This window comes from Ptychodera flava (assembly GCF_041260155.1).
Source record: "Ptychodera flava strain L36383 chromosome 3 unlocalized genomic scaffold, AS_Pfla_20210202 Scaffold_25__1_contigs__length_14229661_pilon, whole genome shotgun sequence".
Lineage (NCBI taxonomy): Eukaryota > Metazoa > Hemichordata > Enteropneusta > Ptychoderidae > Ptychodera > Ptychodera flava.
Window position 1 is genome coordinate 13,631,534 of NW_027248279.1, and position 15,737 is coordinate 13,647,270.

Below are 15,737 nucleotides of genomic sequence, written 5' to 3' on the forward strand. Positions count from 1 at the left end.
ACGGGACTACTTAACAATAATTCTTCATTCTTAGAAAAAAAAACTCAACATTCTCACCTTCCGTGAAATATCTTTCTTGTAACTGTGCGTGAATTTCTTTGAATTTTTTCGACAAATTTTTAGTGACTCGTAAATATATCCTTCTCTTATGGACATTGTCAACTTTTTTTGCAGTGTTTTGGCATTTTGAAAAAAAGTTTCATACGAGTCTTGATTCTCGAGAAATTAGCAAACGTTTCTTTTAGTCTGCCGGCGATCATTGTGGGATCGTCATGTTTTCCTAATCCCTCCACTACTATCTTATTGTATTGTTCCGTCATGTCTTCTTTTAAATATTCGGCAATGCCAGAGTGTGGAGTTATTACTGTTGGTACACCAGCTGCAATCGATAGAAGAGTAATCATTCCGAACGGATCTTGTTCAGGTGTGAATAAATGTAGGTGACATTGTTTAAAGTCATTTGATATTGTTTCAATTACGTCACCTGATAATGGGCATGCTTTAACGGAAACATGAGGTGATTCACTTTTGATCCTTATTTTGTCTTGGCATTCACATGCAATTTCCTCTGGTAATCCACGGATTTTCCACTCAAAACTTCTTACCACGTTGTCCATTGCAAATGTATCGCTAGCAAATTTACCGATTGCAAGAGCGGCAAATTCAGAATTTTTTATGCATTCCGACACACTCTTAGAAGCGAAATCGAAAGATAGAATTTCAATCTTTCCTTCTACAAACGGACAAAACACTTTGGTATGTAATATTGCATCATCTACGCCGGGAATGAACTGAAAATGTTTTTGAGCAAAATCTGTGCTTTTATTTGTACGAAATTTGTTTCCGAAGTACGAATATATTCTCGGTCCAATGGAAATAAGCAATTTTGCAGAGTGAGCGTGCTGAAGGATGATATTAGTATTGTTTTCAATATCAGAAGTTTCCTTGTCAGTATCCTCTGGTATGTGGGTCAGAAACAGTACAAAACTAGCATCCGGAAAGTAAGATTCTTGCATACTTAAAGCAGCGTCTGAAAGACTTTCATTATCAGCATATCCAATGATGAAGGAGATATTGTGGAAATCTTTAAGAGCTGGAAAGTAATTCTGATGATGGAGTAGCCTTTCTGAATAAGGCATGTCTTGCAACACTTCTATAGCGTTGATTAAGTCAATTCCATGATTTTTTGCATCCTTGATTTCTTCCTCAGTTGCATCAAACACGGTTATGTAAACACTATGCCCTGTCGTTTTTAGCAGAATTGCTATATCCTTCTGAATAATATTCCACGAAGGATCACCTGTTTTCGGCCACCAGCAAGTGCCTGCTATCAGAAAGACGATGTCTGAAATGAAAAAATTAAATATGTTATAAAATACATGTAATGCCTGTATCCCTACGGTACAAGTAATCATACAAAGCATACTTTAGGTACTTTGATTGACACAAGCAATGAATTTGCTTCACATTTCCTTCACGTTTACCAATTTCTGCAGAGGGTACGACCCTTCCCATTAAAATTGAAAACAAAATGGGAGATACCGTTATCGCTTGACACTACTAAACGTAAGTTACATAACCAAGACAATTAGAAATATTCCACAACAACAAAATGAGTCCCGCCAAGTGTACGAATGATACAACTGATCAATGATCTATCGCTATGAAATGAATATTACACACTACGGCTCAAAGGCGCCCTATTTTGGGCAATACACTTTTCGCCATACATACGTTGAGTACGCGTACAGAGAGTAAAATCCACCTCCCGCGTCGTGTTGAAAATTTCGCCGGATTTCCTCGCTGCACAGTTAAACATTGATGAAAAAGTTACCTATTCCATTTCCTTTATATGTTGCCCTTTCAATTATGATATTTTGGCAAGAATTCCACGGACAAATTACTAAAATACCTAAGCGATAATAGTCATATGCAAAAATAGGTGAAAACACAGCCAACAGCACAAAAGATCGTTAACTTGTCATTTCATAAAATAAGAGGGAAACTCAAAAAAAACATAAAGTTTTAGTTAACCGTCATGAGATGTGTTATCTCAAATATTTTAAGAAATAACGGCGAAATGAAAAAGTTAAACCAACGATTTTTTCAGATGTATTTTTCATTTTACGACGCGGCAAATAACCTCGATTTCCGATCGAAAACAATGGCGTCTAATGTAAAAACATATTGCACACTTCTCGCCGATTTAAATTCCTCAATCTGAACCTATAACGGTGCAAAGTGACACGGTGATCCTTTGATTGCTATACAGACTTCATTTGGTTTTAGATTTTTAAACTTCTTGACGAAACTTGTTTTATTTGCATTGTATTTATTCCGATCACTGAAATTTACTCCTGCTGTCAATAAAATGGCGATCTGACAGCGTTTACATATACAGAACAAGGGTTTTAAATGAACGCATTGTAATCAGTAAGCGTCTCGTAATTTGTATAGACCAAATACCTGTCAAGTTACTGTAGTTTATCCAAATTTGGGTGAAATTTGCAGAAAATTGGAAAAATAACACGGAACGGAGATTAACGGGCACAGTCTCCACTCTAATCGTGTAGTGAACGTTATCGATCGATATTCTTTATCCGAAATTGATACACGGTTGTCTTGCTCACTTGCAGGCTGTTCCCTGCTCACAATGGCGCCAAACGTGGAAAAAGTACGCAAAAATATGCTGAAACGTAAACGTATCAGAAAAACTGAAAAAAAAGTGTCGTCGATTTAATTTAAGTACAAGAAACCATCAGATACGTTGGCAGTATGGCATAAACGTCAATATATGAGTAAATGTGGAAGTATTCACGAGGTGAACCGATTACAGGAGCGGCACGCGAGCAGATTTCGATCGATATACTATTGGAAATAAATTGATACACCGCTCGATGTCGTCAATAGCAACGTTAACCGACAGAAAGCACTGTCAGGTAGGAATTATGCTTCGCGGAATACTGCCTAATTAGGCATCATTTGGGCCCGCAGTGACAAAACAGTGTTACTGGCGCATCATATTCGCTGATTATTGCTAAGTAATCCTTCAGAACATTTTAAGTCTACTCATCTGTTGCTATCTTTTTATACTAGTTAATTTCGAACTCCATAGCGTCAATACCATTAAATGATTTTAACAAAGTAATTCTTATCTTTGTTATTTAAGTATTTGCTCGTTTTTAGACAAATATCTATTTACTCACATACAAGATACTTTTCTGTTAGCTGACATCGACCAGGAGACTTAAGATTTTCGACTTCATTACGTTTCTCCTAACTTACCGATCTCAGTCAGGGAGATATCATCTGTGCCACCAGCCGTTCCAGATTTGTAAGATGCTCTTGTTTCCGAATGTTGCCGTCTGTCAAATATCAATGGGAACAATATCAAACTTTTAAGTACAAACTAGCATCGCTGTTCTTTATATCTTTTAATCCTTTAACATAATTTAACAACTAGACGGGACTACTTAAGCATCATTCTGGAGTCTAAGGAAAAAACCTTAACATTCTCACCTTTTGCAAAATATCTTTCTTGTGACTTTGCGTAGACTTCTTTTTTGATTTTTTTCGACAAATTTTATGTGACTCGTAAATATATCCCTCTCTTATGGACACTATCAATTTTTTTTGGAGTGTTTTGGCATGATTGAAAAATATTTCATACGATTTTTGATTTCCAAGAAGATGAGATATTTTTTTTGCAGTTTACTGGCGATCTTTGCTGGATCTTCACCTATTCCAAATTCGTTCACTACTATCTCCTTGTATTGTTTCCTCATGTCTTCTTTAAATATTCGGCAATGCCAGAGTGTGGAGTTATTACTGTTGGTACACCAGCTGCAATCGATAGGAGAGTAATCATTCCAAACGGATCTTGTTCAGGTGTGAATAAATGTAGGTGACATTGTTTAAAGTCATTTGATATTGTTTCAAATGCGTCACGTGAGAGTGAGTATGCTTTAACGGAAACATGAGGTGATTCACTTTTTATCCTTAATTTATCTTGGCATTCACATGCAATTTCCTCTGGTAATCCACGGATTTTCCATTCAAAACTTGTTATCACAGTATTCATTGTTACAGTGTCATTAGCAAGTTTACCGACTGCAAGAGCGGTAATTTCAGAATTTTTTATGCAGTCCGATACATTCTTAGCAGCGAAATCGAAAGATAGAATTTCAATCTTTCCTTCAACAAACGGACAAAAAATTTCGGTATTTAATATTGCATCATCCACGCCAGGAATAAACTGCAAATGATTTGGAGTAAAATCTGTTTTAGTAATGGTACGAAATTTGTTCCTAAAGTGGGAATATATTTTATGTCCAATTGAAATAAGCAAGTTTGCAGAGCGAGCGTGCTGAAGGATCTTGTTGGCAATGCTTTCAATAACAGAAGGTTTGTTGTGAGTATCCTCTGGTATGTGGGTCAGAAACAGTACAAAACTAGCGTCTGGAAAGTAAGAATCTCGAATATTCAGAGCAGCGCCTGGAAGATGTTCATCATCGGCATACCCAATGATGACAGAGATGTTTTGGAACATTTTAAGAGTCGGAAAGTGATGCTGGTGAAGAAGTAGCCTCTCTGAATAAGGTATGTCTTTCGACCCTGCTGTAGCGTTGATTAAGTCAATTCCATGTTTTCTTGCATCCCTGAATTCTTCCTCAGATGCATCAAACACGGTTATGTAAACACTATGCCATGTCTTTTTTAGTAGAGTTGATATATCTTTCTGAATGATGTTCCGGGAAAGGTCACCTGTTCTCGGCCACCACCCAGTGCCTGCTATCAGAATGACGCCGTCTGAAATTAAAAACTTTAAATACGTAATTCCACAGATGATATGCATATGTCCTACATGTAATGTTACAAAGCATTCTTTAAGTGTATTGTATTGACACAAGCAGAGACCAAGTAGTTTAACATAGCCATTAAAGAACAATTAAATATTGCATGTACATTTCAAGTAAAATTAAAACTGTTGAGATAATTTTAGTTAAATATTAAAATGTCCGATGAAGAAGTGGAAGAAGGAAAAGGATAGCTATTTAAATGTATACTTGCCTTCTCTGACTGCACATATACGAGCATTCTTTTTGCATTGTCTATTTTCTAATTCGATTTCACCCTCACTTTGCGAAGGTTGTTGTGTTGGCTCTTCGCATCGGATTGTAGTCCCGATGAAAATCGTCCAATAGCATTCTATAAAACAGTATAGTATTAATTGTATGAAATGGGATCAAAATGGCATAAAAGGAAGATTCTTTAAAGGAAATGTTTCCAGCAATATCGATCTTCCTCCTTATGGTGTAAGTATTCACCAGTAGTATACAAACTGCCGGTTGTGGACCGCATCTCCTTTTTAAGCCCTCCATTTCACACAGGAACCTCACAACATGCAACTCCGGCAGGCCCCAAACACGCAACTCTCGCCAATGGTAGGTTAAGCAGGAGAAGACTACCGGTTCTTGAATTATAGTGAGAACGCCCTCCCTTTACCTCCTAACCCTTTGCAGAGTGGCATACTTTTTATAATCTGCAGTTTTTGTACTGTAAGATATATGATGAAGCGTATACCTTATTTGATGAAGGGAAAAGACGTGTGCAAGTGGCTACTGATGGGCTCTTGGCAGCTGTGGGGCCGGAGCTGCATGAACGAGTTTTGTAGAATCCATCGTGCTAGGCTTCAGAAGGGGTGGCACAAAAGCCTGCCTGAAGTGCAGGGAGAGTGTTTGGATCCAGCTTTCTCTGTGTAGGGGTTGGGGGTATGCCAGTGAAAAAGTGAAAGCTTGGCAGAGGAAACAAAGTGAGATGAAGACACAGAGGAAACAGATATGATAGTTTGGAAGAACAAGTTGCCATTTGGCTAGTTATGGCAGGTATGTGCTGTGTAAGAGTGAAAGACTAAGTGAATTTATCATTGAAGTCGCTGTTGGAAATTATGGAACACACTTATTTCCAATCACTAAATGTTGTTATATTCGTCCAAATAAATATATGAATAAGACATTTTGTATTCATCGTTACATAATGGAGAATAGAATATTACATCTGGCTGCAGTGTGAATAACTTAATTCACCAGGTTTTAAAACTCGGCAAGTGACCGTTCGGGCTGGGACGTCCACTGATTCAAAGTATTAGTCAAAGTAAACGGGGACGCCATAAACACTCAATATCGACCGGCATAGATATAGTTATGTCAAAAAACGGGAGTTATGACCTTGATTAGCTTATTAAGAGTCAATTAACGTTAAAATGAACCAAATGATAGCACACAATTACATACAATCTACGTCAACTGTAATACGGGAATCATGTAGTCATGTAGTCATCTGAGTAACATTATGAATGACCATTTAGCTACCTATATATAAGGTATCAAAGAGTACTCCGAACAACATATTTGTTCAAAACACGAGTCGGACTCAATTGCCTCTGCGATGGGACCCCGGGATCCGCTGACATGTAATTCTGAATTTACGTGAATGTTGATCGGGTGTAGTTGTGTATAACTGTCGACAGCATTGATAATTATTTGCGGAATCTATTTAGTCTAAAATAAGCGCAGAATGTGTATAGTGCTACGTGAGTAGCTTCTTTCACACTGACCTTGCTTCAGTTTGAACATGGAGGTACCTTATACCTCTGTGGCTTGAACACCCTAGAGTGCGAGCACAGTGACTCTGCTATGGAGCATGGGGAGACTTTACCTCTATGTCAGGTAATCGTCACGCAAAAGAGCAGCCTTGAACTTTGGCAATGTAACTCTAGATTAAGGGCAGTTTTGCACGATCAAAGACTACAATGATTCTATAGTTATACCTACAACTACAATTTAACTCAATTCTAATACGTGCTTACACAGCTTACGCTGATCATACTTTTCGAAGTTTGAAAATGAAACCTCTATGAGAAAAAAGCTGCCAGGAAGTTATCAGTCTGCCCACAGGTGCCTGGAGTTGCCACTTTAATAAAGGCCTACATAGCTTCAATAATTGTAGTCGGGGGCCGGGGCTGAATATCCAACACGGCAAACAAAGCCTTACATACAGAACTATATAAATTATCGTTATGGCAAGTTAGCCGATGACGCGTCATCAGACCATGAACAACGGTTTCCCGCAGTTCTGTGGAGTGACTGTAGCTGTTGGGAGGAGACGTTTATAGAGGTGCTAATTGATCCTCGTAATTGGGATTAGCTGATAAAAATAGCCTGGTTCTACTAGCTTCTAGCTCGATTACGCTCACTTGTCGTATAGGGAAATAATATATTTAACGTTTGACATGCAGGGGTTTGCAAATAATTTTTGAGTCACTAGTACAGGGGCTTACAGTAAAAAAATCATTAGCTCAACCTGAGTTTCACTGGCCTGCCAGTGAAACTCAGGTTGAGCTTGTTAAATTTTGCAAAGTTAATGGTATCGTGCATGCGTTCCAATAGCAAAATGTAAAGGAAAAATTGCGTTGGACATCACGATGTTGCCTAAATTAACGAAACTTGTGCACCACTATACTTTTGTCTGTACCCTCCTACCTCAATATTGTGAATATCGCGTTGATCTCAATGACCCTAGGCATTTTAATAATCGATACCCATGTAAAAGTCGCGGAAATAAATGGAATTGCAACAGATAACACATGAAATATAACGTTTCAAATTGGTGTCGATTGCGATATTCGATGGCAGTTGAGTTCGAGTCCTTTATGTGTAAAGTAAAAGCATGACGTGTGAATGGCTATGTGAGGAGATTATTTTTGTAAGGAATGCACGAATATTAGAGAGGTCTACAGACTCATTAGGGTAGATGACATTATCTTTTTAATGTACGCAAGCAGTAAAGAATTGCAAAGTAATGTGGAATGGAAGTAAAAGTGACGGAACTGAAAATAAATTAATTTTTGCGGTATTTTAATATACTGCCCCTGTTCGATAATAGGAAAGTCATCACATACATCACAGTATGCTTGAAGTCCCCGTTTAACAGTACAAAGAACAGATGTCAGTATCTTCGATAACTCTGTTGTTGAACATTTGAAGATCCTGCTCGGAGTAGTATAAATCAAATGTGGATATTAAAAAATTCGAAGGAACTCTTGGAAAATTTGAAATCAAGATCAGTTTCAAAAATAACATATATTAAAACTTTCGATTTTTCCACATTGTATACCACAATACCACATGATAAATTAAAAGAACGCTTGAAAAACATCATCAACCAAGCATTTTTCTACAAAAACGGTTCACGCCGTTACAAATATGTGGTATTAGGGTATAATTCTACATATTTTGTTAAAAATATTACTAACGCTAAAGTGTTTTATACCGAGAAAGACATTATCAGTATGCTTGATTCCTAATTGACAACATATTTGTTGAATTTGGAGGACACATTTACCAACAGTGTATAGGAATTCCCATGGGCACTAACTGTGCTCCCTTACTTGCCGACTTATTTCTGTTCTCATTACTAATACTATTACTATTACTATTACTAATACTATTACTAATAATATGGGCAGCACACCTGGGCTACGTCCCTGAAAAATGTTTTGTTTTCCTACGGCTTTGGGTATGCCTGGATAATCCAGGAGAATGGTCATAAAAACAAGTTTTTGCTTGAATTCGTGTCACGAGTGTCAGCTTTGTGTGAACAACAAAGGCAATTTAGAAATAACTCAAAAACCAAAACTTCGCACCTACACTTATTTCAAAACTTTACTAGAATCAGAGAAATACCTTTCACTTGACTTTAATATTTAATATATTCAAACTTTTGCTCGTTTTCGTTGTGGAATTTTACCATTAGCTTTACTCAATCTCTGTAAATGTATTTTCAAAGCTTTTTCCAAGAGGAAGACAATACATGCTAAATAGTGTGTCGCTACAATGTGTATGACTTCAACTCATTGTATATATATATTTTTTTCGAATCTTGTATATGGACCAGAGGCCTTTGAACGCAATAAACTATTATTATTATTATTATAACACATCACTTTCATGCATAGTTTCTCCTAGTTTAGAGAACAAATTCAAGCTGTAATTTCTCTGACATAATAACTACTTTCTTTTTTCTTCCACAATGGCATTCGTGCGTTGATACTGAAACTAGGTAAAGCATTTTATGTCAACTTGGCTGGCATGGAAATTGTCCCTGAGTAAGCTTCTCTTTTATGTCATTGCGTTTCTCCATTTAGTTCGATGTTGATTGATTTTGTACTAATATTAATTTACACTAGCCCATTACAACTACATTCTATATGACTTCAAAAGATGGAACTAAAGAATCGGCAGCTTCAATCGCAGCCACCTCCAAAAAGAGAACTTCCGTAAACTCACATGTTCAATCACTATCACATTGACTTCGCACTGATAACGTCACAAAACCAGAACCAACAGTCACTAATCAGAAAACCGGCAGGATTTGTAAATATCCATACGTCCACTTTTTCTACGAAAAAGAAAAGACCAAAGACAACTTTAAGAAAGTGATGTGAAGTGCGGAATAAATTTAAACTTTGTACATTTGGCGAAATAAAAACGAATGTGCCTGAGATACGAAACAATCGGATGGCTTTGGTTTAGCATGGCGCTAATTTTTTAGCTCCATAGGTTTAGAGGTGTGTTGCTCTCATTCTTGTTTGATGTTTAATGGTATGTTGTACATGGACAGTATTAGCCTAGTAGGCCTAAGGAGACAACATTTGGTTTGTGTGATCAGTACTGCAGTACTGTGTGATCAGTACTGCTGTATGTTATAATTAAAAACTCAAACAAATCGAGTTTGGGTGTTATATTTGAGTGGCCTCGATTGCAAGTGAAGCGGTCTGTGACACTTAGCCACCGGGAACTCGATGGACGTCACATAAGTTGATATCTTGTGCCTGTCCTTGGAAATATATAGTATTAAACTCTGTGACCAGCGGGAAAGTTAAGGCAGTTTGGTGCTTTAATCTGTGTTTATAAAATAAATTAAAAATGGCATCACCGATCATAAGAAACCTTGAAACAGAAGACAACGGAGATCATCTTCTTTCAGTATAGTCCAGTCTAACTTGAATAGCAAACTTGCGATATCTGAACCTGAAGAGTAACTCTAATACTTGTGGTTTTGTTCTTCTCTTATTATAAGGCTAGTTAAATTTCAGGAAAGTATCTTTACATTTTCGATATCTATGTAGCGCCAATGGGCAACAAACGCCATATCCGAAAGACTTCAATTGGTTCCCGCCTGTGTAACCCCCCCTCTCCAAGTCTAGCCATTCTGATGTCTCATTTGAAGACATTACATGTATTTACCGGTTCTCGGTCACTGTTCAGTGTTGACGTCAATTTCGGCTATCAGGTGTAGCCTCTTTTGGCGCTCCTAATGTTTTATTCCTGCCGTGTCAATACTAAACTGAAAACGAGAACATCGCTAGTGAATGTGATGGGCCTCTTTCAGTCATGGTCATAGGCGTTACCATCGGCCTAAATTGAATACATCTACCTCCAACTGCCATGACAAATTTCATGAAATGCTTCTTTTATTACAGAAGCCTTTAGGTCTCCATTACATTCGTACTTCATTATTTGCTCTTTCCATCAAGGACTTGAGAAGGTTGCATGCCTATGCATTGGGATTGTCTTTGACAGATCCGAACAAACAACCGTACAGACTGGTCAGTATTATTGCTGATATTGCACTATACAGACTATACAAGCCTGTTCGTGCTGAACCTATGACTGATGATCATCGTCATTTCATACATCTTCCATTTACTAACAAAGGAATTGATGCCATTAATATCAGCAATATACTTCACAACAAAAAGGTTACATCAACTATACCTGTATACTTTAAGAACCAGTCTGTTTTGAATTGACCCTTCATGACCCTTACTAGATTTTCAGAAGATCGCCCTCTATCTTTCTTAAGGCCCTCTGACACAAAGGTCAAGAAACTTCTTGATAAAACAATTAAAAGGTTAAAGATTAAATTACACCTACGCAGACACGTTTTTCTTCCACTGTCTTAAAGCAAGTAGACATGCCACGTGGATCTCACTAACACTCCAGCCAAAAGTAGGACTGTAGGCGCAACGATGTAAGTTGATTTCCTTTTATGACTTTCCAATTATTTAGAGGACCATTTTGAATGCAGTATTTAGATATTTTAGTAGAATTTAGTTCTTTTATTCCGTTTACTTTGGACTTGATTTACCTCGACTCTCCGATGTAGACAATGAATGACCTTGTATTTTAATCTCTTTATTTACCCAGTTTTCACCGCTTCTTGAATAAATCTACTCTAAACTAAAGCAACTGAGGGTGGTTATTTCTTGGAGTGGTTGGCACTTAGCGGATACAAAAGTAACTGGACTCCGCCACACAGTCTGTACCTATTCTGTCATATCGGTACACCAAGACAATCTCCAATAAAATATTCAATAACAATAAGGCATTGCGGCACTTAAAATTGATGAATTCCTTCAAACACCAGCATCCTGCGACTGCTCTACATCTCCCTTCAAATATACTCCAGTTGGCCATGTCATCACCGGTGATCTGAACTTGGTTGAACATCACCACCTTCGTAAGATATTATCTTGTGGACCCAAGTTCAGAGAACCTCGCAGGATCAACTGGAACCATTATTTTAAGATCATTATGGACTCTGTTGAAGAATATGCCAGGAAATGGGCTAAAAGGGAGGATGTAGAGCTAGACACACTGTCGGAATGGGTCAAATCTGTGAGGTAAATAGTTCGTGGCCGTATTGGTCGACTAAAATCACATGTTTGCAGAAGACTATGGGGCGCCGAATGTAAAATAATTAGTTTACACATTTAAAACGTGCATTACTTATCACATCATAGTCTCTGCCTGGATACATCAACACACACACACACACACACAACACGTACACACATACAATTGATAAACACACACACACACACACACACACACACACACACACACACACATACACACATACATACATACATACATACATACATACATACATACATACATACATACATACATACATACATACATACATACATACATACATACATACATACATACATACATACATTCAAACATACATACATACATACATACATACATACATACATACATACATACATACATACATACATACATACATACGTACGTACGTACATATGTACACATCAAACATACATACATACATGTTTGTATATGTAGACACATACGGACATACATATATATACGAGTTAACGTACACACGGTATCTGTGAGAATACACGAGCACATATACATTCAGTACAGGACATCCAGACGACATTGGTGGAAGGTCGGCTCATGAGACATACCAACAAAGGACGCACAAACTTATACACAAACACATTCCCACAATTACTGCACACTGTCAACATTGACGACGATACGTATCACGGAGATACAGAGTACATGCAGATTTCTCAAACACACGAGTGAGTTCAGCTTCGCGACACACATGTGAGCTTCGCTACACAAGTGAGCCGACACACATACAATTCAAAGATACAGATATCACTGAGACTGAATGCGCATGCGTTGAAACAGCGACGCATACAAGTGAAGTTCTCAAACACACAAGTGACTTCAGACACACAGGTGACGGGGGATCCCACTCATATTCTAGGAAAACTGCATAACACACAAGTGACTTCAGACACACAGGTGAAAATTATTTGGAAGCGACAAAATTGGCTATTGTTAACACACCGATTCGAAACACAAAAAACAACATGACACGTGCAGAAAAAATAGCGTTGAAAACGCTATCAAAAATAAGAAGATAACCATCAAACTATAAATTTGATAAAGGATGGGGGACAGCAATTTTAAACACTGATGATTACATAAGAGAATGTCAACGTCGCCTAAACGATCAACGATACTACACAAAATTGGCAACAGATGACACAAAAAATACAATACAAGACATATGCAATCTCATAACAGAAATGTACAATGAAAGACACATTGACAATTACACATATGAATATCTGAATCCAGTCAATAGAAAATAAGAACACCACTCTGGTACCTTCTACCGACAATTCACAAAGTGCCGCCACCAGGAGCTATATTCGTAGGACGGCCAATCATAAGTGGATGCTCCAGTCCAACATTTCACATATCAGAGTTCATTGACCATTTTCTCAAACAAATCGTCAAGAAACAACCAACATACATCAAAGATACAACAGACTGTATACAAAAAATTGAGACAATCAAAATTCCGGCCAATACGACACTAGTAACACTGGATGTAAATTCCATGTACACGAATACACCACATGATGAGGCAATTGAATCAGTCGGCAGAGCATTAAATCAGGAAAGATCATCAAACAATTACATAATCAAGCAACCACCTACGAAATAGATGATAGCTCTGCTAGAAATAATCTTAAAAAAACAACCTTCGAATTCAACGATGAATTCTACCAGCAAATCTTGGGGTGTTCAATGGGTTCGCTATCTTCGCTACAGTTAGCGGACATCACATTCCACGAGACAGAAATGAGAATAATACAGAAACATAAACAACAAAAATCGACCTGGCTGAGGTTCAGGGACGATATTTTTCTGATTTTCATCGGAACACAACACGAACTCAATGAATTCATATCAAACATAAACAAACTGCATCCCACTTTCAAATTTTCGTTTGAAAGCTGCTGTCAAGAAATCACATACTTAGACCTGACTATCTACAAAGGTCGTCGATACAACAAAGAGAATATTCTCGATGTCAAGACACACAAAGCCAACAGATACATTCCAATTCTTACAAAGAAGCTCATGCCATCCGGCAGCAACATTCAATGGTCTGATCAAAGGTGAAACATTACGATTCATCAGAGCATGTAACGACGAAACCGATTTTACCTAGAAAGTCAAACAATTTAGTGCAAAATTACAAGACCGACAATATAAGAAAAATGAAATAGAACGCATTATCAGAGAGACAGATCATAAAAACAGAAAAAGACTGTTTGAACAACAAAAAAAAAAAATAACGCCACCAACAATACAATAGTCTTCATAACAACATACAGCCCTTACATAGAAACGAAAAAATGAAGCAAGCCCTGACAGAAAACTGGCGTGAACTTGAAAAAAGCGAAACACTAAAAAACTGTTCCAAAACAAACCAATAATCGCATATAGACGAACAGAAATATTGGCGACACACTTATAAGCGCTAGACTTCACAAAAACTACAATAGCTCAATTTCAGGTTCACAAGAACCTATACAAACACAACGAGATCAAACAGTAGATATTTTAGCCTCCTTATTTGAACGAACTCAAGTGGAACAACATATTACAAAATAAAAACAATCAACCATTCAACACGTCTCACCGAACAAAAATGAATTTTAAGCGACTGATGAAGAAAACTCTGTTTTCGAAACGTAGCGCCAAAGGATCGTAGTGTCACAATAGTCTCTCCGCCCAACTCGCATTAACACAAGACACGTAGATTACGGGTACGTCTCGCCATGGCTAAGCAACAATTTACATAAAACAGCCAAACAGGATATACACTTATATTGTACACAATATCATACAAAAAACGCAAACAACCCAAATATGAACGATGTGTGGAGTTGCTTTCCCTTTACTACCAAGTCTTTAATGTCCGGTCAAAAAACACACCCCCCACACACTACTGTGTACACTTCCTCCATTGATACACCTGGCAAACCTGCTGGAGTCCCACAAGCCTTAGTGTAGGGGGATCGGCAAGACAGTCATGAGGGTCGAGACGCCAGAAAAGGGCAAAAACAAACTTGCCTTCAGGAATAACCACAAGCAGCTTCCTGTGCCTTCTGTGATCTACACTGACTTTGAGGCCCTGATCACTAAGTTGGAGGGCCATGAGGTCAACCTCACGGCCAGTAACACCGAGGTGACCAAGCATCATGAGTGCTGTAACTCCTGTATTATGGTCATGAATTGTGATGGCGTATCAACCCTTGTGGAGTACAGCGGGCCAAACCCACCAGGACTTTTCCTCAGAGCTGGCCAAGCAGAGGAGCGCAAGATCAAGCAAATCATTGCCACCCCGAAGACTTGCCCTTGACCTTGGAGGACTGCAAGTCCCATCATTCTGCCACGACCTGCCACATATGCCAGAAGCCTCTCACTGGACACTCTGTGCAAGACCACGTCAACAACACGGGGCAGTATCACAGGGCGGCCTCCATGCTTGCTTGCTGAGCCCAAAACCACAGCCATACTGGTCATCTTCTTGTGGAGCTATAACTCCCATCTCCTGATCTATGCCATCTCGAAAGTACAGAGCAAGAGCAGGATCACATGCATCCCAAAGAACATAGAAGAAAATATGTCCTTCTAGCTTGGGCTTCTCCAGTCTATCGACAGCGCCCAGTTCCTGTTGACCGTTGTAGACAACCTTTTGGTGGCCAACTCGCTAAGGCCTTCTGCATAATAGAGAAATACGAGCCCTACAAAGAGCAACATGCCGTCTATCTTGCATCGCAAACTACCCTTACAAGTATATGGATGACTAGGAGCACTTCATTGAGACCCAGCTCTCATCAAAAGAGGCCTTCCACAGCAAGCATTCTGACTCAGACACAGAAGATAATGACTACGCCTATGCTAAATAAGTCTGGGAGACCATTTGCTGCCACACTTTGGGGGACTACTGTGACCTTTATAACCACACAAATATCCTCCTCC

At 38.3% G+C, this 15,737-nt stretch overlaps 1 protein-coding gene and 1 long non-coding RNA gene across 2 annotated transcripts; one reads left to right on the forward strand and one right to left on the reverse strand.

Annotated features, from left to right (window-relative positions):
• Window positions 1-63: 63 nt before the first annotated feature.
• On the reverse strand, window positions 64-5,207 carry LOC139125451 (uncharacterized). The gene is made up of 3 exons (XM_070691533.1): window positions 5,140-5,207; window positions 3,286-3,365; window positions 64-1,345 (listed from the first exon to the last, which is right to left on the reverse strand). Exons 1-3 carry the CDS (start codon window positions 5,205-5,207, stop codon window positions 159-161), a joined length of 1,335 nt encoding a protein of 444 aa, XP_070547634.1. The 3' UTR covers window positions 64-158.
• Window positions 5,208-10,908: 5,701 nt separating this feature from the next.
• LOC139125215 (uncharacterized) lies at window positions 10,909-11,308 on the forward strand. Its single transcript, XR_011550159.1, has 2 exons — window positions 10,909-11,094; window positions 11,271-11,308. It is a non-coding gene; the product is annotated as an uncharacterized lncRNA (long non-coding RNA).
• The last annotated feature ends 4,429 nt before the right edge of the window (window positions 11,309-15,737 follow it).

What these genes read in the sequence shown, in the direction of transcription:
- LOC139125451 (XM_070691533.1), bottom strand. Translation starts at nt 5,207, where the DNA reads ATGCTATTGGACGATTTTCATCGGGACTACAATCCGATGCGAAGAGCC. An exon ending in AACACAACAACCTTCGCAAA is followed by an intron (nt 3,366 to 5,139) that starts GTGAGGGTGAAA and finishes GATATTTGACAG; the next exon opens with ACGGCAACATTCGGAAACAA. An exon ending in TATCTCCCTGACTGAGATCG is followed by an intron (nt 1,346 to 3,285) that starts GTAAGTTAGGAG and finishes TTTTCATTTCAG; the next exon opens with ACATCGTCTTTCTGATAGCA.